Source organism: Silurus meridionalis, chromosome 2 (assembly GCF_014805685.1).
Source record: "Silurus meridionalis isolate SWU-2019-XX chromosome 2, ASM1480568v1, whole genome shotgun sequence".
NCBI lineage: Eukaryota > Metazoa > Chordata > Actinopteri > Siluriformes > Siluridae > Silurus > Silurus meridionalis.
In genome coordinates, this window is record NC_060885.1 from 8,414,298 (window position 1) to 8,438,887 (window position 24,590).

The window sequence follows — 24,590 nt, forward strand, 5'->3', positions numbered from 1 at the left end:
CTAAGGATAAGTATGACGTTTAAATGTTTGTTCAGTGTTCCAAGAACCAGGATAACTCCTCACTTGACATACTGTAGGAACTGCCTTCCTCCACAGCTTTTAAGAGGTCGAGGTCTGGCCTCCTTGACTTCTCTATGTGTGTGTGTGTGTGTGTGTGTGTGTCAGAGTATAAAAAAACATTAAATATGCCTGCCCAAATCCAACTTGGATTCTTTTGTCATTGTCTTAAGTTATTTGAATCTCACAATAAAGCAAAAATATGACCACACCTAATTTCAGCTTGGCCAATGTAACATAAGTTTCTGTTTTGTGTAAACATTGCGCTGGACAATAAATGAAACTGAAAATGATCATTCAGGTAAAACAAGACCTGCCTCTGGGAGACAGTGTGTTAGACACAGCTGAGAGTCTCTAAGATCCACAAGTACAATGGCAGGTGAGAAGAAAAATTGCAAGTCATTTTGTCGTATGCCAAGTTTATGATTATTTATGTTTAATTGTAATTGATTTGTTTTTTTTTTTTTTAATAAGTTGCTTTTATTACCATAGGTACATTTATTGCTGCATTTTATTTTTATTTATTTAGGCCTAAAAATAATTGTTTTTTATCTGATGCAGTTTCCAAAAGTAAGCTCACAGGACACATAAAGAAGTACAAGACAAGGCTGTTGGCATGTTTTGTGTTTGTTTCAGCTTTTGAGTTTCAGGTAGGATAAATTATCATTACTCATATAACACTTCTGTTATTAAGCCTGAAGTTACATTATGTGCAATAAGGGGGCCCAAATTCTAGCATTAAAAGGTGCATTAAAGTTAGTAAATACTCCATCATAATTAACTGTTAAAGCAAAGAACACAACAGACTGACCAGGAATACTTAGCTACAGCTAGGAGTACACATTTACACACACCTTTACGTGCTAATTTATATCTTGGGCAATTTTGCATAACCGGTGTACATACGGGCATGTTGTTGAAAGTAGCACCAGACATCCCAAAGCTAACCTATTTAAACACAAGGAAAGCATGCACAGAATCGAATTAGGTTTTCTTTAGTTTGCTTTTAATGAATATTGCCTTGAAGCAGCTTTACATAAATAAATAGATTGCAAATATAAATTTTATCAATATAAATTAGTTCCTATAAATGTATCCATAATGAGCAAGCCAATGATGACAGAGGCAAGGACAAACTCCCTGAGATAGTAAGAGAAAAACACCTTGAGAAAAATCAAACATGAAACATGAAAAATGAACCCATCCTCATCTGGGTGACCCAGAATGTCCATACATTATATTCTATCAGCGATGGGGTTATCAGCTGTTCACTGAGTGACACTTAAATGCAAAACTGTTCATGGCAATTGGAGCCCTAAGCCACTGTAGCACCATCATTGAATTCAGGTAAGAATCCTATTGAGCCTAAAGTTTTATTATGTGCAGGAAGGTGACCTAATGTCACAAAATTAATGTACATCAATACAAGAACAAAACTGTGAATAAGGGAAATGTGAAAATGAGAACAGATAAAAAAAAACATGAACCATAGACCGTGACCAAGAACTGATTTGGCTTATTAATTAAAAAAAAAAATTAAAACCTAATCAGATAGCCAGAAATACTTAAAGCTAGTGTAAAATACTTTTTGGGTGTAATTGTGTGTGATAGCTCAAGAGGGGGCTGTGTTCATTTTATAGTTGTTATAGTTTTCTTTTTTTTTCCCTCGGGACTGTAAGCAAGAGAGATTATATTACCACACCTGCGCACAGTGATGCTGTTCTTAACATGAAGCACAATAAAAAGTCGGACTGGTCGTTTCACAGAATCCTGCTTCCGTTTCCATTATTTTCTTAGAGAAAAGTATTTTAGGGGAACTTGCCCCTTTTTGAAAACGCTCGGTTATACTAGGAATACACCCTGCCCACACACCCACCAGGCTTCACATGCTAATTTATAATTTTCATAACCAGTTTAAATACTGGCATGTTCTTAGGAGGTAGCAGAAAACCAGTCAAGTCAAAGCAAAATTATGTAAGCACAGGGAGAGCATGATCAGAAACTAAAACCAAGTAATTTGACCTCAGGATTGGCACACACATGGAGTTTTAGCGTTGTTTCCATTAATACACATTAACTAATTATAATAAATCTTTTATTATAATTAGATAATGAAGCATTGTAGATAATAAATGCCCAACACATGTTTGATGTTTGCGCCCACATTTGCATTCATAATTATTGTACTTACAGTCTGTCACTAGTTTTTGCATTGAACAACTAAAACATACCACTCAAAATGCCTTAATCCAACAGATCCTTAAGCAACAGAGCAGCCCTTCAAGTCAACAAGGTATGTATATTAATGTAAGATGACATGAAATATCCCAAACATGCAACACAACAAAAAAATGAAGTAAAGTTATGTTCTAACAGTAGAAGAATTCAGTGATGAACTTCGGATTCTGCTTATCGGAAAGACCGGTGTGGGCAAGAGTGCAACAGGAAACACCATTCTTGGAAAAAAGGCTTTTAAATCTAAAACCTCCTCTTCATCTGTAACCTCATGGTGTGAAAAAGCCCATACAATTATTCATGGCAGAAAAGTGTCTGTTATCGACTCTCCAGGTCTGTTTGATACTGAATTATCTGCAGATGAGGTGATCAGTCGGATTAAACTGTGCATTCCATTCTCTGCTCCAGGACCTCATGTCTTTTTAGTTGTGAATAAAATAGGCAGATTTACAGATGAAGATAAAAAAACAGTTAAGACATTTCAAGCAATTTTTGGGGAAAAGTCCCCCCTGTACACTATGGCTCTCTTCACTTATGGAGATCAACTGAAAGAGGAAAATATTCATAAATTCGTACGCAACAATTCAAAGCTTTTGAGTTTTCTTGGGGAATGCAATGGTGGATACCATGTGTTTAATAATGAAGATAAGAATCCAAAACAAGTCATCCAGCTCCTGGACCAAATTGATAAAATGGTCACTGTAAACGGTGGAGGACATTACAGTACAGAGATGCTTCAGGAGGCAGAGAGAGCAATAGAAGCAGAGAAACAACGAATCCTGAAAGAAAATGAAGCAGAGAGACAAAATGAGATAGAAGATCTGAGGAAAAAGTTTAAAGGAGAAACATTTGAGATAGAAAAAAAGAAGAAAACTCAGCAACATGAAGAGGAAGCAAGGGAGGAGGCAGAAGAAGGTTTCTATTATTATTTTGAAATGGCAAATCAAATTTTTCAGGATTGCATTAGTATATTGCAAGTTTATGGAATAACACAAGTTCCTGTTCCAGACTTCCAGACTCTCTTTATGATTGTCAAAAAACTGTTCAACTAGTGAATCCCTCCTGTATTATTAATGTGCCCAGAATAACATCATTATATAAGCACTGTTTTCTTTTTCTTTTCCTGTATTTAAAGAAATTAGAAACTGATAGTCAGAAGAATAATTATACTTGTAATCAGAGTAATATATTAATGAATACACAACAACATGGAAAGATGCTATAATTTTTTATAAATTATTATTATTCATGCAGTTTATGTGCACATAATTTTCTCTTAGATTAGTTTGATTTATACTTGAGCTATTTCGAATACAGTGGAACCCGGTTATGTCGATGTCCTAGGGGGTCGCCAAAAAGCATCGAGGTAACCGATGATCGAGATAAACGAAAATCAAAATGGCGGTTATATATATATATGTGCTTGAAATTTCTTTAGGTACATGATGTGCGTTAATAAATGAGAATGTGCATGCACGTGTTTTTGAAGGGGTTTTTTACACAACAGCGTTGCCGCGATTTGTTTGATGAAGGCATGCTATAAAAATACATACAGTACATGTTTAGCTGTCAGGAATCCACCTGCCACGCCCCCTTCGGCCCCCTTCAGCGTGTCAGGTGCTTTCTCGGCCGCTTTCTCTGAAGCTCCGCTTCAATCGCGCACATATGGTGCTCGTTTATCATCATCACCAGCTCCTATTTAAACTTCCACACTCTCACTGTCCGTTATTGTTGGTATATGTTGGTTCACGGCGGCCGTTGTTATCGCTCATGTGTATCCCGGTACATGCCTTCCCACCGGCACTCTCTCAACGGCTGCATTTGATTTGCCATTTCTTCCCAAAGCGCATCGCGGATTCCCCCCCGATCCTGCCGTTGTTCATTCTATGCTTTTGCTCATCCCACGTTCCGCGCTGCCAAGCGCGGCTTTCGCCTCCCGTTCATCGCATAACATTTAACAACAAAAGGCATATGTGCACTAACTAACAGCAGAGATTCACCAGTTGTCAGGAATCCACCTGCCATGCCTCCTTCAGAGGCTGTCATTGCCTCCGCGCGCTAACAAGCTCGCAGAGCAAATCATGCACAGCTGAAGCGCGTTACTCACTCACTCCCGGCTCCCATATAAACCGCTCACTCACCCACACTCGGGGTCCATTATTATATGCATTCATGCGTGGTTGTGTGTATGCTGCACCCGCTACATACCATCTCCTCCCGGACTCCTCGCTTACTCCACGGCTGCGTTTTCCTTCCCCAGCGCACCTCAGACCTTCGACGCTCCCCCCGTCGCTTCCTCTGCGCCGCGCTTCCTCGATAACGCACCGTTGATGTTATTATTGGACTGCCGTTTGCCGGATTATCCCGATCTACGCGGGTATTTTGTGTTGGCTCTGCCTTTGTTAAATAAAGTTTTTGTTTGCCGTTACTCCGGCTTCCGCCTCCACACCACGCCTAACACCAGTATACAATACAACACCTGTAGCAGCTGTAAGACTTGATTATTCCGCCACTTCCGCGAGTTCTTCTGCGGCTGCACCGAGATAACCGACGTTAAATGGCGAATTTTTCCCCCCTTGTGTTCGAGATATTAGGGTTCGGCGACATAAAAAAAGTCGACATAACCGATAAAAAATGCTTAGAAAAAGCGAGAATTTGGCGGTTCCACTTCAAAAACGTCGACTTAATAGGGTTGTCGAGGTAACCGAGGGCAAGATAACCGGGTTTCACTGTAATAATTTTGAACTACATTTTTTTAAATATACAGTGCATTAATGGCAGACAACCTTAACAAGAACAACATGCCGATACTGCATACTTTACAAAACACACTAAAATACTAAAGCAATATGTAACTCCAGGGTGGGTGTAAGAATGGTTTTATCATCGATACAATTCAACAAAGCAAAAATGTTATTCAAATGTATTATACACATTAGTTATAAAACATTGTTTCACTATTCAGTGTGTTTTAGTAAGCCAACATTAATGTCATTCCTGTCACCAGATGTGTTTTTAAGAGTATACTGTAATACTGGATAACAATAAGCTTGGATTTTTAAGAATCAAACAGAACAATAAAAATAAAAGGATTAAGTTTAAAACCTGGTACCTTAAATCAAAATTCATGTAGAAAATGTATACAGGAATACCTTGTTGGTTTACTGCTGGAATGGACAAATTTATACAGTATTCAAAATAATAGCAGTACAATGTGACTAACCAGAATAATCCAGGTTTTTAGTATATTTTTTTATTGCTACTTGGCAAACAAGTTACCAGTTGGTGCAGTAGATTTTCAAAAAAACAAACAAGACCCAGCATTCATGATATGCACGCTCGTAAGGCTGTGCAATTGGGCAATTAGTTAAAAAATGTGTGTTAAAAAAAATAGCAGTGTATGCCGTTGACTGAACAAACTCAAAACTATTTTGTACAAACATTTTTGTTTCTAGGATTTAGCAATCCTGTGAATCACTAAACTAATATTTAGTTGTATGACCACAGTTTTTTAAAACTGCTTCACATCTGCGTGGCATGGAGTCAACCAACTTGTGGTACCTCTCAGCTGTTATTCCACTCCATGATTCTTTAACAACATTCCACAATTCATTTACATTTCTTGGTTTTGCTTCAGAAACAGCATTTTTGATATCACCCCACAAGTTCTCGATTGGATTAAGGTCCGGGGATTGGGCTGGCCACTCCATAACATTAATTTTGTTGGTTTGGAACCAAGACTTTGCTCGTTTACTAGTGTGTTTGGGGTCATTGTCTTGTTGAAACAACCATTTCAAGGGCATGTCCTCTTCAGCATAAGGCAACATGACCTCTTCAAGTATTTTGACATATGCAAACTGATCCATGATCCCTGGTATGCGATAAATAGGCCCAACACCATAGTAGGAGAAACATGCCCATATCATGATGCTTGCACCACCATGCTTCACTGTCTTCACTGTGTACTGTGGCTTGAATTCAGAGTTTGGGGGTCGTCTCACAAACTGTCTGTGGCCCTTGGACCCAAAAAGAACAATTTTACTCTCATCAGTCCACAAAATGTTCCTCCATTTCTCTTTAGGCCAGTTGATGTGATCTTTGGCAAATTATAACCTCTTCTGCACATGCCTTTTTTAACAGAGGGACTTTATGGGCATTCTTGAAAATAGATCAGCTTCACACAGACGTCTTCTAACTGTCACAGTACTTACAGGTAACTCCAGACTGTCTTTGATCATCCTGGAGCTGATCATTGGCTGAGCCTTTGCCATTCTGGTTATTCTTCGATCCATTTTGATGGTTGTCTTCCGTTTTCTTCCACATCTCTCTGGTTTTGCTCTCCATTTTGAGGCACTGGAGATCATTTTAGCTGAACAGCCCATAATTTTTGCACCTCTTTATAGGTTTTCCCCTCTCCAATCAACTTTTTAATCAAAGTACGCTGTTCTTCTGAACAATGTCTTGAACGACCCATTTTCCTCAGGCTTTCAAATGCATGTTCAACAAGTGCTGGCTTCATCCTTAAATAGGGGCCACCTGATTCACACCTGTTTTTTTCACAAAATTGATGACCTCAGTGATTGAATGCCACACTTTTTTTTTTTTTAACACACCCCTTTCAACTAATTGCCCAATTGCACAGCCTTACGAGCGTGCATATCATTAATGCTGGGTCTTGTTTGTTTTCTGAGAATCTACTGCACCTACTGGTAACTTGTTTGCCACGTAGCAATAAAAAATATACTAAAAACCTGGATTATTCTGGTAAGTCACATTGTACTGCTATTATTTTGAACAATACTGTACATGCTTTTCACCTGCCTACGTCTTTAATGGTCAATTTCCTTTAGGTTTCTCAAGGTCTCAAGTCTCTTTCATTTATGTTTTTGTTTCCTATGGTCTGGTGAATCTCTCTCTCTTTCTATCTCTCTCTTTTTTAAATGTACGTATTATTATTTTTTTGTGTATGTGTGTGTGTGTGTGTGTGTGTGTGTGTGTGTGTGTGTGTATATATATATATATATATATATATATATATATATATATGTATATATATATATATATATATATATATATATATATATATATATATATATAGATATATAGATAGATAGATATATATAGATATATAGATAGATAGATATATATAGATATATAGATATATATACAGTGAGGAAAATAAGTATTTGAACACCCTGCTATTTTGCAAGTTCTCCCACTTCGAAATCATGGAGGGGTCTGAAATTGTCATCGTAGGTGCATGTCCACTGTGAGAGACATAATCTAAAAAAAAAAATCCAGAAATCACAATGTATGATTTTTTAACTATTTATTTGTAAGATACAGCTGCAAATAAGTATTTGAACACCTGAGAAAGTCAATGTTAATATTTGGTACAGTAGCCTTTGTTTGCAATTACAGAGGTCAAACGTTTCCTGTAGTTTTTCACCAGGTTTGCACACACTGCAGGAGGGTTTTTGGCCCACTCCTCCTCATAGATCTTCTCTAGATCAGTCAGGTTTCAGGCCTGTCGCTGAGAAACACAGAGTTTGAGCTCCCTCTAAAGATTCTCTATTGGGTTTAGGTCTGGAGACCTAATGGAGAACCTTGATATGCTTCTTACAAAGCCACTCCTTGGTTTTCCTGGCTGTGTGCTTCGGGTCATTGTCATGTTGGAAGACCCAGCCTCGACCCATCTTCAATGCTCTAACTGAGGGAAGGAGGTTGTTCCCCAAAATCTCGCAATACATGGCCCCGGTCATTCTCTCCTTAATACAGTGCAGTCGCCCTGTCCCATGTGCAGAAAAACACCCCCAAAGCATGATGCTACCACCCCCATGCTTCACAGTAGGGATGGTGTTCTTGGGATGGTACTCATCATTCTTCTTACTCCAAACACGTTTAGTGGAATTATGACCCAAATGTTCTATTTTGGTCTCATCTGACCACATGACTTTCTCCCATGACTCCTCTGGATCATCCAAATGGTCATTGGCAAACTTAAGATGTGCCTGGACATGTGCTGGTTTAAGCAGGGGGACCTTCCTTGCCATGCATGATTTCAAACCATGATGTCTTAGTGCAGGGGTGGCCAACCCGCGGCTCGCGAGCCGCATGCGGCTCTTTGGCTGGTTTCATGCGGCTCTTACGTTCCTTTCGAAGTTTGTGTGTGTTTGATTTTTAATGTGCGTGTTCGCTATGCTTACGTTCAATACGGTATTTTTAAGACTTAAATGAGCTTGCCCCTACTGGGAAACTTTGCAGTATATCAGACCTTGGCATGAGGCCAATCATAAATTACAGGGATGCACCGAGAATTTTCGGAAATACCTAAATCACCGAAACAACACGGCAGAAACACAATTGTAATGACGCAATAAAAAAGCGCAGCAGCACACGGATAAGAGCAACGTGTCTGCGGTGTGCGGAGAGCGATTGGCAAAACATGCAATGCTGAAGTTTCAAGAGGGGGGTGTATCTGCAAAGAGTTTCTCCAAGTCGGGTTTAGTTTATCACCTGAAATCCAAACATCCCGATTGCCATTCTAAATATGAGAAGAACGCGGCGCAGAAAAGTAAAGTCAATCTGAGCATGCGCACTCCGTCTGTAGAGGACGTTTTTGAAAAGGCAGGAAAGTTTTCCAGTGATGGTGCCAAGGCAAAAGGCAGAACACAAAAAATTATGGATTTCATTGCCGTTTGAATTGAATTTTTTATTTGGGTGCATCCCTAAAATATTATCGTTGGTGTGGCCCTCTGACACAATTCAGGTTTCTCATGTGGCCCCTTGTAAAAATTAATTGCCCACCCCTGCGGTATATTTATCTCACGCACATGCGCATTTGACGAAAATACCGTATTGAACTCAAGCGAAGTGAACACGCACATGAAAAAAAAAAACAAAGTCTGTGTTTTCTACCCTGAAAACACGTGAAATCAAAGCATCGATCTGTTCTGACTGACACACGTGAAAGAATTGCTTCGAGTGGCAACAACGGAATACGAAGCAGATTTGAAGGGGATTGTTCAAGGCAAGGAATGCCAAAAGTCCCACTAAGTAACATGCACAGTAAAAGAAAAACACTATTGTAAATTATTATATATTTTTTTGTGGACTTGGTTAAACTGAGTTTGTGTGTGTGAGACAGTGCACACAATGTTCATTGTTGAAAATGACTGTCCTGTGGTCTTAGAACTGTAGGAGTCAATTTCTGTCATTATGTTGGTGTGTGACATTTACAATAAATCTGGCTGAGCAGAGGTGTGTGTGTGTGTGTGTGTGTGTGTGTGTGTGTGTGTGTGTGTGTGTGTGTGTGTGTGTGTGTGTGTGTGGCTCTTTGCGGTAACACAGTAAAAAATGTGGCTCTCGGTCTCTGACTGGTTGGCCACTCCTGTCTTAGTGTATTACCAACAGTAACCTTGGAAACGGTGGTCCCAGCTCTTTTTATGTCTTTGACCAGCTCCTCCCGTGTAGTTCTGGGCTGATTTCTCACCTTCCTTGGGATCATTGAGACCCCACGAGGTGAGATCTTGCATGGAGCCCCAGTCTGAGGGAGATTGACAGTCATGTTTAGCTTCTTCCATTTTCTAATGATTGCTCCAACAGTGGAACTTTTTTCACCAAGCTGCTTGGCAATTTCCCCGTAGCCCTTTCCAGCCTTGTGGAGGTGTACAATTTAGTGTCTCTAGTGTCTCTAGTGTCTTTGGACAGCTCTTTGGTCTTGGCCATGTTAGTAGTTGGATTCTTACTGATTGTATAGGGTGGACAGGTGTCTTTATGCAGCTAACGACCTCAAACAGGTGCATCTAATTTAGGATAATAAATGTAGTGGAGGTGGACATTTTAAAGGCAGACTAACAGGTCTTTGAGGGTCAGAATTCTAGCTGATAGACAGGTGTTCAAATACTTATTTGCAGCTGTATCATACAAATAAATAGTTTAAAAATCATATATTGTGATTTCTGGATTTTTTTTTTAGATTATGTCTCTCACAGTGGACATGCACCTATGATGACAATTACAGACCCCTTCATGATTTCTAAGTGGGAGAACTTGCAAAATAGCAGGGTGTTCAAATACTTATTTTCCTCACTGTGTATATATATATATATATATATATATATATATATATATATATATATATATATATATATATATATATTAGAGCTGCAACTAACAATTATTTTTTCTGTCGACTAATCTAACGATTATTTTTTTCGATTAGTCGACTACTCTAACGATTATTTTTATTTTTTGCTTAATCTAGTGTTCTTTTTTTATTAGCAGTTTAATCCTTTGGATAACTTTACAAAAAAATGATAAGTACAACTTCTAATTTAATATTTTAACTTTTATTACATTTTTTCTAAAAAATACTTCAATGTTTTTACAGTATACAAAAATAAAGTGCCAAAAATAAAATGTAAACAATACTTTAGCATCAGGCATGAATAATGCCATATAAATTCAACAAAAGCACTGCTCAACACTGTTCAAAAATTCATGAAGTGTAAGGCCATTTGGGGCGTGCAAACAGTGACATCCTTTTTATGAAAGAAATCTTGTACACAGCTTTGCCTCTTCCTGAGAAAAAACAAACACAATAATTAACATAAGGAACCAATTTAAACATGAAATCTATGAATGCTAACAACATATAAACTGTACTGTATTTCAAAGAGGGTAGTAAATCTGCATATTTTTTAATGAACTGAATGTGATTAATTACAATGTTAGATTACTTTGATTACAATATTGATTGTATTTCAGAAAGTGTTGTGAATTTGTCATTTTATTATGAAATACAGAAAGCATTTTAAACTCTTTTTAACTAATGAGAATTTATTAATCATGTACTTGTGATTGTTTTATTTAATTGGCTTGTGCCAAAAGTAAACAAAAATGCACTATTAGCCTATTTATCTATATCTTCACGTACAATACTAGATTACAGCGAACTGTTAATGTAAATATAGTAGTTAATTTTAAGTCTATGTGCATAAACAACTTCCAACAACCAGTAAATGTAAATTGAAAGTTAAAGTTTGCTTTATTGTTGCCAAAGTAATCTATACAGTATATGCTTACAGTTTATACCATTAGCGATTAGCATTACCATTATTACCAAGCATATATTAATTAATTCTTGACCAAAACACAGCAGGTAAGAACACAACAATTACTCTTAAAACTAATTTTAATAATAAACACTTACAAAGATGGCTTGTCCTTTTGAGGTCGGAGAGCGCCAGGATGTTTTCTTTTGAGGTGCTCGTGCAAAGCAGTTGTGCTGCCGTGGTACGAAATTTCGGTTTTGCAAAGGGAACAAAAAAAGGAGAATTTTTAGAAGTCCACGACCACATCTTAAACAGGGTGCCAATAATTGTGGAGGCACTGTATATATATATATATATATATACAGTGCCTCCACAATTATTGGCACCCTGTTTAAGATGTGGTCGTGGACTTCAAAAATTCTCCTTTTTAAAACAACATAGAACCCAAATGCAAAAAAGAAAAATCCAACCTTTATTTAAGTACATTACTTTGGTGGTAAAAAATCACACATTTAGAAAAAGAGAAAAACTTGAAATCATGTGTGCCACAATTATTGGCACCCCTGATGTTAATACTTTGTACAACCTCCTTTTGCCAACAAGACAGCACTTAATCTCCTCCTATAACATTTCACAAGATTGGAGAACACAGAGAGAGGATTTTGACCATTCTTCTTTGCACAATCTTTCTAGATCATCCAGTGTCCTGGGTCCTCTCTTATGCACTCTTCTCTTTAGCTCGCCCCACAGGTTTTCGATTGGGTTGAGGTCTGGGGACTGAGATGGCCATGGGAGGACCTTGAGTTTGTGACTGCTGAACCACTTTTGTGTAGATTTTGCCACATGTTTTGGATCATTATCCTGCTGAAAGACCCAATGACGACCCATCTTCAGCTTTCTGGCAGAGGCCATCAGGTTTTTATTTAAAATATCCTGGTACTTCAAAGCGTTCATAATGCCATGCACCCTAACAAGGTTCCCAGGGCCTTTGGAAGAGAAACAGGCCCACAGCATCACAGATCCTCCACCATACTTCACAGTGGGCATGAGGTGCTTTTCGCATACTCATCTTTTGTTTTACGCCAGACCCACTTAGAGTGTTTGTTGCCAAAAGCTCAATCTTAGTTTCATCTGACCAAAGCACACGATCCCAGTTGAAGTCCCAGTACCGCTTAGCAAACTCCAGACATTTACGTTTGTGAGTGTTAGTGAGAAAAGGCTTTTTCCTTGCATGCCTCCCAAACAGCTTGTTGGCATGTAGAGAGCGTCTGATGGTTGTTTTGGAGACTCTGTGACCCCAAGATGCCACTCTTTGATGCAATTCTGTGACGGTGAGCTTGGGAAATTTTTTTACTTCTCTTACCATCCTTCTCACTGTGCATTGTGGCAAGATAAACTTGGGACCTCTTCCAGCCTTGTTTGTCACTGTTCCAGTTGTTTTAAACTTCTTAATGATTCCTCTGACTGTAGATACCGGCAAGTTAAGGCGGTGGCTATTTTCTTGTAGCCATTGCCTGACTTATGAAGGTCGACACACATCTGCCTTACTTGAATGGTGTGTTCTCTTGTCTTTGCCATGTTGACAAATGGGTAAGAGAATTAGGCCTCTGTGTCACGTCATATTTATACCCCAGGGAAACAGGAAATCATGAATTACTTATTAAAAGTCCCTAGATACCCTGACCAACCTTAGCAACTACAGAAAAATATATAAAAAATTTTTTCAGAGGAATTGTTAGGGGTGCCAGTAATTGTGCCACACATGATTTCAAGTTTTTTTTTCCTAAATGTATGATTTTTTTTACCACCAAAGTTATGTACTTAAATGAAAGGTTGGATTTTTCTCTTTTTTTGCATTTGGGTTCTATGTTGTTTTAAAAAAAAAGGAGAATTTTTAGAAGTCCACGACCACATCTTAAACAGGGGTGTCAATAATTGTGGAGGGCACTGTATATATATATATATATATATATATATATATATATATATATATATATATATATATATATATATATATATGGGTCAGGATTGTGGGAAAACATATAATAGTGCCTAGATTGTCGAGAAGCAAAAGATCCTTGGCGTTGCACTATAAAATATAATGAAGTTGGAATATATTAACAGTATGAAACACTCTTGAACAGCTAAATGGACATATAAACAATAACAAAACATTAGACATAATATTGAACAACAAGCTTTGGCAGTTTCTGTAGAGCTGCCTAACAAAGTCAAGGGCTGGTATCAAGTGCAAAATACTTTTACCATATTTTACCCTAATGATCGAGTAAAATTGTAAAATTTTAAAGATTTAGAGCCAATGGTCAGGAAAAAAGATCAGAAATGGAGGCCTACAAATAATCCATACATTCACTTGTCACTTAATAGGCAATGTTTAGTATGTCACAAAGCAATTGAACAAACAGTGGCAACTCATGTAATAATTAGTAAGCACACACAATTACAGGTGACAGTGGAGTTAGTTAAAAGAATCAGTTGAGTGAGAAACAGAGAGAGCTTAAAAAATTTAATAATAAGAGGCAGATGTCAATTATGCTATACCACTTATACCACTAGTTTCCAAAAATACTAGTGGTATAAGTGGTATAGCATAATTGACATCTGCCTCTTCTGTGTACCATTACAGCCAGAGTAACAATTTCTGTTTGCATTTACATATCATGAACAATACACACTAAATTATTACAAAGATATGGGGAATTATTCACGGAAGTACTGGTTCATGACTTAGCAAATTTACAAATTCCAAACTCATTGCTAATGTATTTTGACAATTTACTAATTTATATTGTGTTAAATATAATTCGCACAAATGGGCATAAAGTCGATAAAAAGAAGCTACAATGCTGTAAACTAAAAATATAATACTTAGGAATGGTACTTAAGGCACAATGCCATAAAATAAAGCTAGCCCATGTGGATACTATTCAGAAAGCACCAAAATCACACACTTCATCCCTTCATTCCCTATACACATCATACATCCTCAATTCACTTTGGCCAGTCAATCACTTGTCATGTAAAATTCCAGTAGAACTGGTTATGGTGTGATACTCACATAACCAAAACTAACAATCAAAAGATGTGTCATGATAAACTCAGTAGATAGAGCAGACTTCAGTACAGAAGACACCCTACACAAGTGCTAAGACATTCTTAAAAACAAGATTTTGTTTTCTGTATCTTCAAGATTTTGGGGACACAACTTTCATTGAGTGCTTATGTTATCATTAAAATAAAGGAGATAGAGCAGGTTATACAGATGTTAAGTATGAAGTGGATCAGATTCATTTAAAACAGTTGTACTCCATCCATGCTCAGCACTATTGGTAGGGGAAAAGGGAACAACATACACAAGGTGTATGCCTAAAGATGTCAGGCCAACAATATCAGATCTGCTATTGATATAGAACTATATTAGCCATTGTCATAACACGTACACAAATTAGAGGGCTCCATGGTTAAAAAGCAATGTGGCAGCAGGAAAGTTGCACTATAGTACCTTGAAACTGGAATATCATATTATGTGACACATCTAAAACAAATGTATAGAACCTTGTATTCATTGGCTTGTAAGACTACGCACAATAATACTGCAGATGAGCGGGGCCTAGAATCGTCCAACAGGTAGTATCTGACAATTGCATACATAAGAGTGTTTAATGGGAAATACTAGGAAAAAAGTAATGGACATAGTCAACAAAATATATAAATTCACAATTAGATATTACTTTGATATGTGTGGTTCTGTTATTTAGTGTTAGCTCTCTTTCTCCCTTGCAACCACAAAAAAAGGTGCAATCAAAGAATATTTTTCATACATGTAAATTAGAATTGTATGGTGGTAAACAATGCTCCAAGAAAAGAGATAAATTTACCAAGAAAAATTATGAATTTACCAGAATGTGCATAAGCAAATAGGCAGAGTATTATTGGTGAATGTCAGGGGTGGCCAACAAGTCAAGATACCATTTTTTACTGTGTTACCGCAAAGAGCCACTTCATACACATGAGCATATACGAACATCACCCATCCCTTCCTCTCTCTCTCACACACACATACCCCTACCTCTGCTCAGCCAGATTTATTGTAAATGTCACACACCAACATGATAATGACAGAAATTGACTCCTACAGTACTGAGACCACAGGCCAGTCAATTTCAACAATGAACATTCTGTGCACTGTCTCACACACACAAACTCTCAGTTTAACCAAGTCCACAAACAAAAATATAATAATTTACAACAGTGTTTGTGAAGTTCAGTCCCTTTTGGAAATTCCTGGTTGATGTTAGCATGGAGTGAGCTGAAGTTTTGCTTAAGATTTGAAACTTTGAAATGCACTAATGATGCCTGACATAAGGCAGAATGACTTGTCATTACGTTCAGCAAAAAAATATAAACTTTCCCACTCTGTTAAAATCGAAGATGTTCATCTTCATATTTTCGTTTTGCTGTGCATTTTTCCCTGCCATTTTTGAGAGCAAACTTGACATAAATTGTTTACTTAAAATGTAAAAAAAACTATTTGCATATCAAAGTTTGTGGGTTTTTTATGTGCGTGTTTGCTTCGCATAAGTTCATTATGGTATTTTTGTCGAATGCACATGTGCGTGAGTTAACGCAAAGTTTCCCAGTAGGGTAGGGGTGCCCAAACATTTTGGCTCAGGGGCCATATTGACGTAAAAAAAAATTGTCATACGGGCCAGCATGAATTTTACATGCCACCGATGGGGAGGGAATGTTGCTTTTTTTGTATTTCCTTTTATTTTGCTTTGTTTTACTATCCTTTCTTCTGCTTCGTAGATCTGATAACTGCCTGACCTAGATAAATGAAGGTAAAAAAAAATTTATTGAATGCAAGTATTTTATGAAATTTGACTCAAACCTTTATTCAACAGAATCAACAAATAACATGTTTGCATTAATGCGAAGGGTCAAGTCAAGTCAAGTTTTTTTTCTAAGGGAAAAACTCCCTTAGATGTAATGAGGAAGAAACCTTGAGAGGAACCAGACTCAAAAGGGGAACCCATCCTCATTTAGGTAACATCAAGAGTTTGATCATAAATCTTTCAACAATACAGAAGACAGGAGAGGGGTGATACTGAGATCTCGACTGCAGTATACTGGGCAGGTCTGGCTCAAAAAACGGTGGTTTTAATGCGCAAAATGTCAGAGGTCACAAAATGTGAGAAGGGTTTGTCCCAAAAACGAAGCATTTCTGTGACACACGCCAGTACAGCAGAAATCAGCTGCTTAACTGGGGAGGTGCGCAATGGCAGCCTCTTCCCATCATACAAATCCCTCTCAGCGTCATGATGCACCTTTTGAGATGGCCATTCGATGGAGAGCTTTTGGCCGCTCTCCTACACATCTCCACGAGGTCCAGCTCACCTGGCATAGGGGAAGGGCCCGTAGCACTTCCAGGCCTGGAGAGAAGATCAGGAGGAAGGATAGCATCCTCCTCGTTGTCCTCCAAATCTTCCTCCAAAAAATTAGCAACCCCATCATCTTCCTCTTCCTCACCCTTGTTACCCATTAAAGGGTTCGATTCAAGAGTGAAGGAAGGACAGAAGAAACCTCGTCCATTAACTCTCGCCAGCTGCACTGTGCTTGAGAAGCAGTCTTGGAGAGAGACATGGGTCTCCTTTATTCATAGCCGCGACTCGCATTCGGTGCTCCCGAACCCTTGACGGGAAAAGAGCGCAGTGCGGGCAGCACTTTTCGATTCCCATAGTGAGATATAGTGATTCCCATAGTGAGATACCGAACGAATGTTTGAAAGAGAACTACTTTTTACTTAAGTACATGTCCGAGCAAAGACTTTACTTTCACTTGAGTAAAAAAGTATAATCAGTACTTCAACTTTTAACCAAGTATTTTAAAACGTGAGTATCTGTACTCCTACTTAAGTAAAGGATGTGTGTACTTTTGCCACCTCTGGTTCCCAGTTAGCTTGTCGTATTTAGCATGTTTCGTCTGGTAGTGCCCCTGTATTGAACTCCTTTAACACAGCCACAGTCTCTTGGAAAATTAGGCAGACACAGTTGTTTCGTAACTCAGTAAAAAAAGAATTCCGATTTCCACTTGTCCTGGAAACGGCGGCACTCGCTGTCAACTTTCCTTTTCTCACTTCCAGTTGCCATTTTAGAAATGGGCAAAAAACAAGTTTCCTGCCATCTTGTGGTGATTTTATGACAGAGGCTTCAGGCCAGTGGAAATATGAATGCGGGCTGCATTTGGCCGGGGGACGGACTTTGGACATGTCTGCAGTAGGGGCACGATCATTTAAGTCTTAAAAATACAGTATTGAACTCCATCGAAGCGAACACGCACATTAAAAAAAAAAAACACAAACGTAATATGAACATAAGAGGCAAAGAACCAGGCAAAGAGCTGCATGCGGGTTGGCACCCCTGCAGTAGTAGAATTGAGTGAATGATGGAAGTGGTAAGACTAATAAATAAATAATTTGCTGCTGATATAAGCAGTCCATTATTCCACCGTATTGTTTGTTTGTTTATTGGAAAACTCTAGGTGAGTCTTTTTCACATCTAGTCAAAATTCTTTACAGTTTTGTATTGTGTATGTTCCATTTACATTTCAAATGTATATTTAATGTAACTTAAATGTTAGACTTCCACCACAAAAATGTTTTTGGATTTTTGAAGTATGGAGCAACTACAGGAAGTGTTTACATTTGATTTATTGTGTTTGAAGCGCCTCTAAGAGAGACAATGTCTGGGACAAGTGTGCAAAGTAAAAGGTAAAACTGATACATTTATTATGTAGTGTGTGGTTGTGTGTGTTTGTGTGATATTACCATGAATACTATGCTGTTTCTCTCTTATTGTATCTCTCTAATTACACTGTATATACACACATTGGAGAGAAAGCTGACCTAAAGTTGTTTCCTGTTTAGACAAGAGGATACACTAGCACGAGATGTATGAGCCCAAATAAAGACTCCCTGTAGTCTGCAGTGTGAGAACTGTCTTTACACTAATGATAGTCTCCTTTGGTGAATGTAGTATGATAATGATTACTAATGATGGATGGATAATATATAGAATTATTTATAATTTATTTATTAATTAATATAATTATTTGCCTTTTTATCTTAACCCAGCCATTAGGGAGGCATAAGCCAGTGCACTGTTAGTGCCGGTCCCAAGCCCGGATAAATGGGGAGGGTTGTGTTAGTAAGGGCATTCAGCGTAAAACATGTGCCAAATCAAATATGCGGGTCACGATTAATCGGAGGTATCATTAGCCAACAGGGTACCGGTGAAAATTGGGCTACTGTTGGCCGAAGGAGGAGAAGGAAAGGAGGAAGATGTCTACAGAGATGAAAGGGGAAAGGAGAAGTAGAGGTCAGGGTTGGTACTTTAAATGTTGGTACTATGACTGGCAAAGGGAGAGAGTTAGCTGATATGATGGAGAGGAGAAAGGTAGATATGTTGTGTGTTCAGGAGACCAAGTGGAAAGGGAGTAAGGCCAGGAATATTGGAGGTGGGTTTAAACTGTTCTATTATAGTGTGGATGGAAAGAGAAATGGTGTAGGGTGAATCTGAAGGAAGAGTACAGTAAGAGTGTAGTGGAGGTGAAGACAGTTTCTGATAGGGTGATGAACGTGAAGCTGGAAGTTGAAGGATGATGATAAATGTCATCAGTGCCTATGCTCCACAAGTCGGCTGTAAGATGGAGGAGAAGGAAAGATTCTGGAGTGAATTGGATGAATTGGTAGATGGTGTACCTAGAAATGAACGATTGGTGATTGGGGCAGACTTTAATGGACATGTAGGTGAAGGGAACAGAGGTGATGAGGAGGTGATGGGTAGGTATGGCTTTAAGGAGAGGAATGTGGAAAAGCAGATGGTGGTAGATTTTGCTAAAAGGATGGAAATGGCAATGGTAAATAAGTATTTTAAGAAGAAGGAGGATCATATGGTGACGTATAAGAGTGGAGGAAGGTGCACACAGGTGGACTATGTTCTATGCAGGAGATGCAACCTGAAGGAGATTGGAGACTGTAAAGTGTTGGCAAGGGACAGTGTAGACAGCATCGGATGGTGGTCTGTAAGATGGTTTTGGAGGCAAAGAAGAAGAGGAGGAGAGTGAGGACTGAAAGAAGAATAAGATGGTGGAAACTGAAGGAGGAAGAGTGTAGGGTGAGGTTCAGGGAAGAGGTCAGAGATGCTCGGTGGTGGTGAAGAGGTGCTGGATGATTGGGGAAACTACTGCAGGAGTGATGAGGAGGCAGCTAGAAAAGTACTTGTTGTGACATCTGGAAATAGAAAGGAAGACAAAGAGACGTGGTGGTGGAATGAGGAAGTGCAGGAGAGCATAGAGAGAAAGAGGTTAAAAAAACAGAAGTGAGGAAAATGAGAGAGAGAGAGGTTGGATGGTGTGGAGATGGTGAAGCAGGAAGTGGATAGGATTAGTAAGGAGGAAGTGAAAGCAGCGATTAAAAGGATGAAGAGTGGAAAATCAGTTGGACCAGATGACATACCGGTAGAAGCATGGAGATGTTTAGGAGAGATGGAAGTGGGGTTTTTAACAACATTGTTTAACAAGATTTTGGAAGGTGAGAGGACATGATGATAATCTCAAGAAAGTTCTGGATTGTGCACAAAAAGTCAACCTTAGACTAAATCCTCTCAAATGCAAGTTTTGGCTGTCAGAGGTATGCTACATAGGCCATGTGTTCACGCCTGAAGGACTAAAGCCAGAACCCTCTAAGATTAAAGCAATCACACAAATGGAGGTCCCAGAAAATATTAAAGCCCTACAACAGTTTCTAGGGATGGTCAGTTATCTTGGAAAGTTTATTCCAAATTATAGCAACCTTTTAGCATCCTTGCGAGAGCTGACTTGTAAAGATATCGAATGGTGTTGGCTCAAACAGCAAGAAGATGCATTTGACAAGTTGAAGGAGTGCATTACAAAACCACCAACATTAATCGATTGACAGCCCTAGTATTTACCCATTGTTCCACTCTCCTATAATGTTGACCTAGCTTTTGTGCCTCCCTGTGTTTGGTTATTTTTTTATTTTGTTTAAAATAAAATTCTGCATTTGCATACACCTCCCACTTTAATGGATTAACCATGCAACATTTCTTAGATGACCAGTGTACATGTTTTTTAGCTTTCTTTTTTTCTTTCACTCAATAGAGCAGAAATAATACCACACCTATTTTTACCCTAGTCACGTCCTGAAACTTAAGATTCTGTTTTGTGTAAGTGTTACTCTGGAACAGAAAATGAAAGTGAAACTGATCCTTCTGGTAAAACAACACTGCCTCTGTTAGACACAGCCACGAGTCTGCGAGCTCTACAAGTACAATGGCAGGTCAGAATGAAATGTTCTAAAAAAATATTGTCATATATCAAGTTTAAGATCATTATTTGTTTTTATTAATTTTAATTAAAATATACATGCTACATTACATGGTTATTGAAATATATATTTTCAGGCTTTTTTATGTATTTAGGTTTTGAATCTCAGGCTGTTTCCAAAAGTAAGCTCAAAGGACACATAAAGAAGTACATGACATGGATGCATTCTACTAAATTGTTGGTATTTTTTGTGGTTGTTTCTGCTTTTGGGTTTCAGGTAAGAATCATATTAAACCTAAAGTTTTATGTACAGGAAGGTAACCTACTGTCACATAATTAGTGAACATCAATACAAGGACAAAACCGTGAAGGAGGGAAATGTGAAAACAAGACCAGATCGAAAAACCATGAACCTTACACCCTGCCCACGCACCCACCCTGCTTCACATGCTAATTTATAATTTTCATAACCAGTTTAAATACTGGCATGTTCTTAGGAGGTAGACGAAAACCAGTCAAGTCAAAGCAAAATCATGTGAACACAGTGAGAGCATGATCAGAAACTAAAACAAAGTAATTTGAGCTAAGGATTGGTTTTAGTTCTGTTTCCATTAATATGTTTCATTAATATGCCCCTTGTGTGACACATGTTCAATTTAAGATTAATTATAATTAGATAATGAAGCATTGTAGAACACAAATGCCCAACACATGTTCGATGTTTGTGCCCAAATTTGCATTAATAATGATTGTACTTACAGTAATTTTTGCATTGAACAACTAACACATACCACTCAAAATGCCTTAATCCAACAGATCGTTAAGCAACAGAGCAGCCCTCAAGTCAACAAGGTATGTATAGTAATGTAAGATGACATTAAATATCCCAAACATGCCACACGACAAAAAATTTAAGTTATTATTTTCTAACAGTAGACGAATTCAGTGATGAACTTCGGATTCTGCTTATCGGAAAGACCGGTGTGGGCAAGAGTGCAACAGGAAACACCATTCTTGGAAAAAGGGCTTTCGAATCTAAAACCTCCTCTTCATCTGTAACCTCATGGTGTGAAAAAGCCCATACAATTATTCATGGCAGAAAAGTGTCTGTTATCGACTCTCCAGGTCTGTTTGATACTGAATTATCTGCAGATGAGGTGATCAGTCGGATTAAACTGTGCATTCCATTCTCTGCTCCAGGACCTCATGTCTTTTTAGTTGTGAATAAAATAGGCAGATTTACAGATGAAGATAAAAATACAGTTAAGACATTTCAAGCAATTTTTGGGGAAAAGTCCCCCCTGTACACTATGGCTCTCTTCACTTATGGAGATCAACTGAAAGGGGAAAATATTCATAAATTTGTACGCAACAATGCAAAGCTTTTGCGTTTTCTTGGGGAATGCAATGGTGGATACCATGTGTTTAATAATGAAGCTCAGAATCCAGAACAAGTCATCCAGCTCCTGGACCAGATTGACAAAATGGTCACTGTAAATGGTGGAGGACATTACAGTACAGAGATGCTTCAGGAGGCAGAGAGAGCAATAGAAGCAGAGAAACAACGAATCCTGAAAGAAAATGAAGCACAGAGACAAAAGGAGATAGAAGATCTGAGGAAAAAGTTTAAAGGAGAAACATTTGAGATAGAAAAAAGGAAGAAAACTCAGCAACATGAAGAGGAAGCGAGAAAGAAGGCAGAAGAAGGTTTCTATTATTATTTTGAAAAGGTGAAAAGAATTTTTCAGTTTTGCTTTGATTTTATATTGCAACTTTTTGGAATAACACCAAGTCCTTTTCCAGAGTATATCTTTAAGCATTTACAGAGGGGCTACAAGCTACTGTTAAAATAGTGAATCCCTAAAGCAATATGTAACTCCAGGGTGGGTGTAAGAATGGTTTTATCATCGGTACAATTCAACAAAGCAAACATTTAATTCAAATGTATTATTAACATTAGCTATAAACTATTATTCAACTATTCATTGTGTTTTAGTAAGCCAACACTAATGTCATTCCTGTCACCAGATGTTTTTTTAAGAGTATACTGTAGGATAACAATAAGCTTGGAATTTTAAGCATCAAACAGAACAATTAAAAAAATGGATTAAGTTTAAAACCTGGTACCTTAATACAAATTTTATGTAGAAAATGTATACAGGAATATCTTGTTGGTTATCTGCTGGAATGGACAAATTTGAACATGCATTCCACCTGCCTGTCATTTTCCTTTAAGGTTTCTCAAGGTCTTAGGTCTCTTTTCATGGAGAGGGTCTGAAATTGTCATCGTAGGTGCATGTCCACTGTGAGAGACATAATCTAAAAAAAAAAAAATCCAGAAATCACAATATATGATTTTTTTAACTATTTATTTGTATGATACAGCTGCAAATAAGTATTTGAACACCTGAGAAAGTCAATGTTAATATTTGGTACAGTAGCCTTTGTTTGCAATTACAGAGGTCAAACGTTTCCTGTAGTTTTTCCACCAGGTTTGCACACACTGCAGGAGGGATTTTGGCCCACTCCTCCACACAGATCTTCTCTAGATCAGTCAGGTTTCTGGCCTGTCGCTGAGAAACACGGAGTTTGAGCTCCCTCCAAAGATTCATTATAGGGTTTAGGTCTGGAGACTGGCTAGGCCACACCAGAACCTTGATATGCTTCTTACAGAGCCACTCCTTGGTTATCCTGGCTGTGTGCTTCGGGTCATTGTCATGTTGGAAGACCCAGACTCGACCCATCTTCAATGCTCTAACTGAGGGAAGGAGGTTGTTCCCCAAAATCTCACAATACATGGCCCCGGTCATCCTCTCCTTAATACAGTGCAGTCGCCCTGTCCCATGTGCAGAAAAACACCCCCAAAGCATCATGCTACCACCCCCATGCTTCACAGTAGGGATGGGTTCTTGGGATGGTACTCATCATTCTTCTTCCTCCAAACACGTTTAGTGGAATTATGACCCAAAAGTTCTGTTTTGGTCTCATCTGACCACATGACTTTCTCCCATAACTCCTCTGGATCATCCAAATGGTCATTGGCAAACTTAAGACGTGCCTGGACATGTGCTGGTTTAAGCAGGGGAACCTTCCGTGCCATGCATGATTTCAAACCATGACGTCTTAGTGTATTACCAACAGTAACCCTGGAAACGGTGGTCCCAGCTCTTTTCAGGTCATTGACCAGCTCCTCCCGTGTAGTTCTGGGCTGATTTCTCACCTTCCTTAGGATCATTGAAACCCCACGAGGTGAGATCTTGCATGGAGCCCCAGTCCAAAGGGAAATTGACAGTCATGTTTAGCTTCTTCCATTTTCTAATGATTGCTCCAACAGTGGACCTTTTTTCACCAAGCTGCTTGGCAATTTCCTCGTAGCCCTTTCCAGCCTTGTGGAGGTGTACAATTTTCTCTCTAGTGTCTTTGGACAGCTCTTTGGTCTTGGCCATGGTAGTAGTTGGATTCTTACTGATTGTATGGGGTGGACAGGTGTCTTTATGCAGCTAATGACCTCAAACAGGTGCATCTAATTTAGGATAATAAATGTAGTGGAGGTGGACATTTTAAAGGCAGACAGGTCTTTAAAGGGTCAGAATTCTAGCTGATAGACAGGTGTTCAAATACTTATTTGCAGCTGTATCATACAAATAAATAGTTTAAAAATCATATATTGTGATTTCTGGATTATTTTTTATTACTCACAGTGGACATGCACCTACGATGACAATTTCAGACCCCTCCATGATTTCTAAGTGGGAGAACTTGCAAAATAGCAGGGTGTTCAAATACTTATTTTCCTCACCGTATATAGTCAGACATTTTACAGATTTGAATGGTCGATTGTTTTTATCTGTACGATTAATAAAGACAGTAATTTAA

The 24,590-nt window shown here is 38.4% G+C and overlaps 1 protein-coding gene across 1 annotated transcript; it reads left to right on the forward strand.

The window, feature by feature from the left end:
• The first annotated feature begins 363 nt into the window (after window positions 1-363).
• On the forward strand, window positions 364-23,047 carry LOC124397380. The gene is made up of 7 exons (XM_046866975.1): window positions 364-436; window positions 619-707; window positions 2,314-2,350; window positions 2,434-3,343; window positions 4,553-4,641; window positions 21,540-21,566; window positions 21,648-23,047. The coding sequence occupies exons 1-7, from the start codon at window positions 430-432 to the stop codon at window positions 22,565-22,567; spliced, it is 2,079 nt and encodes a 692-aa protein (XP_046722931.1). The 5' UTR covers window positions 364-429; the 3' UTR covers window positions 22,568-23,047.
• Window positions 23,048-24,590: the final 1,543 nt, after the last annotated feature.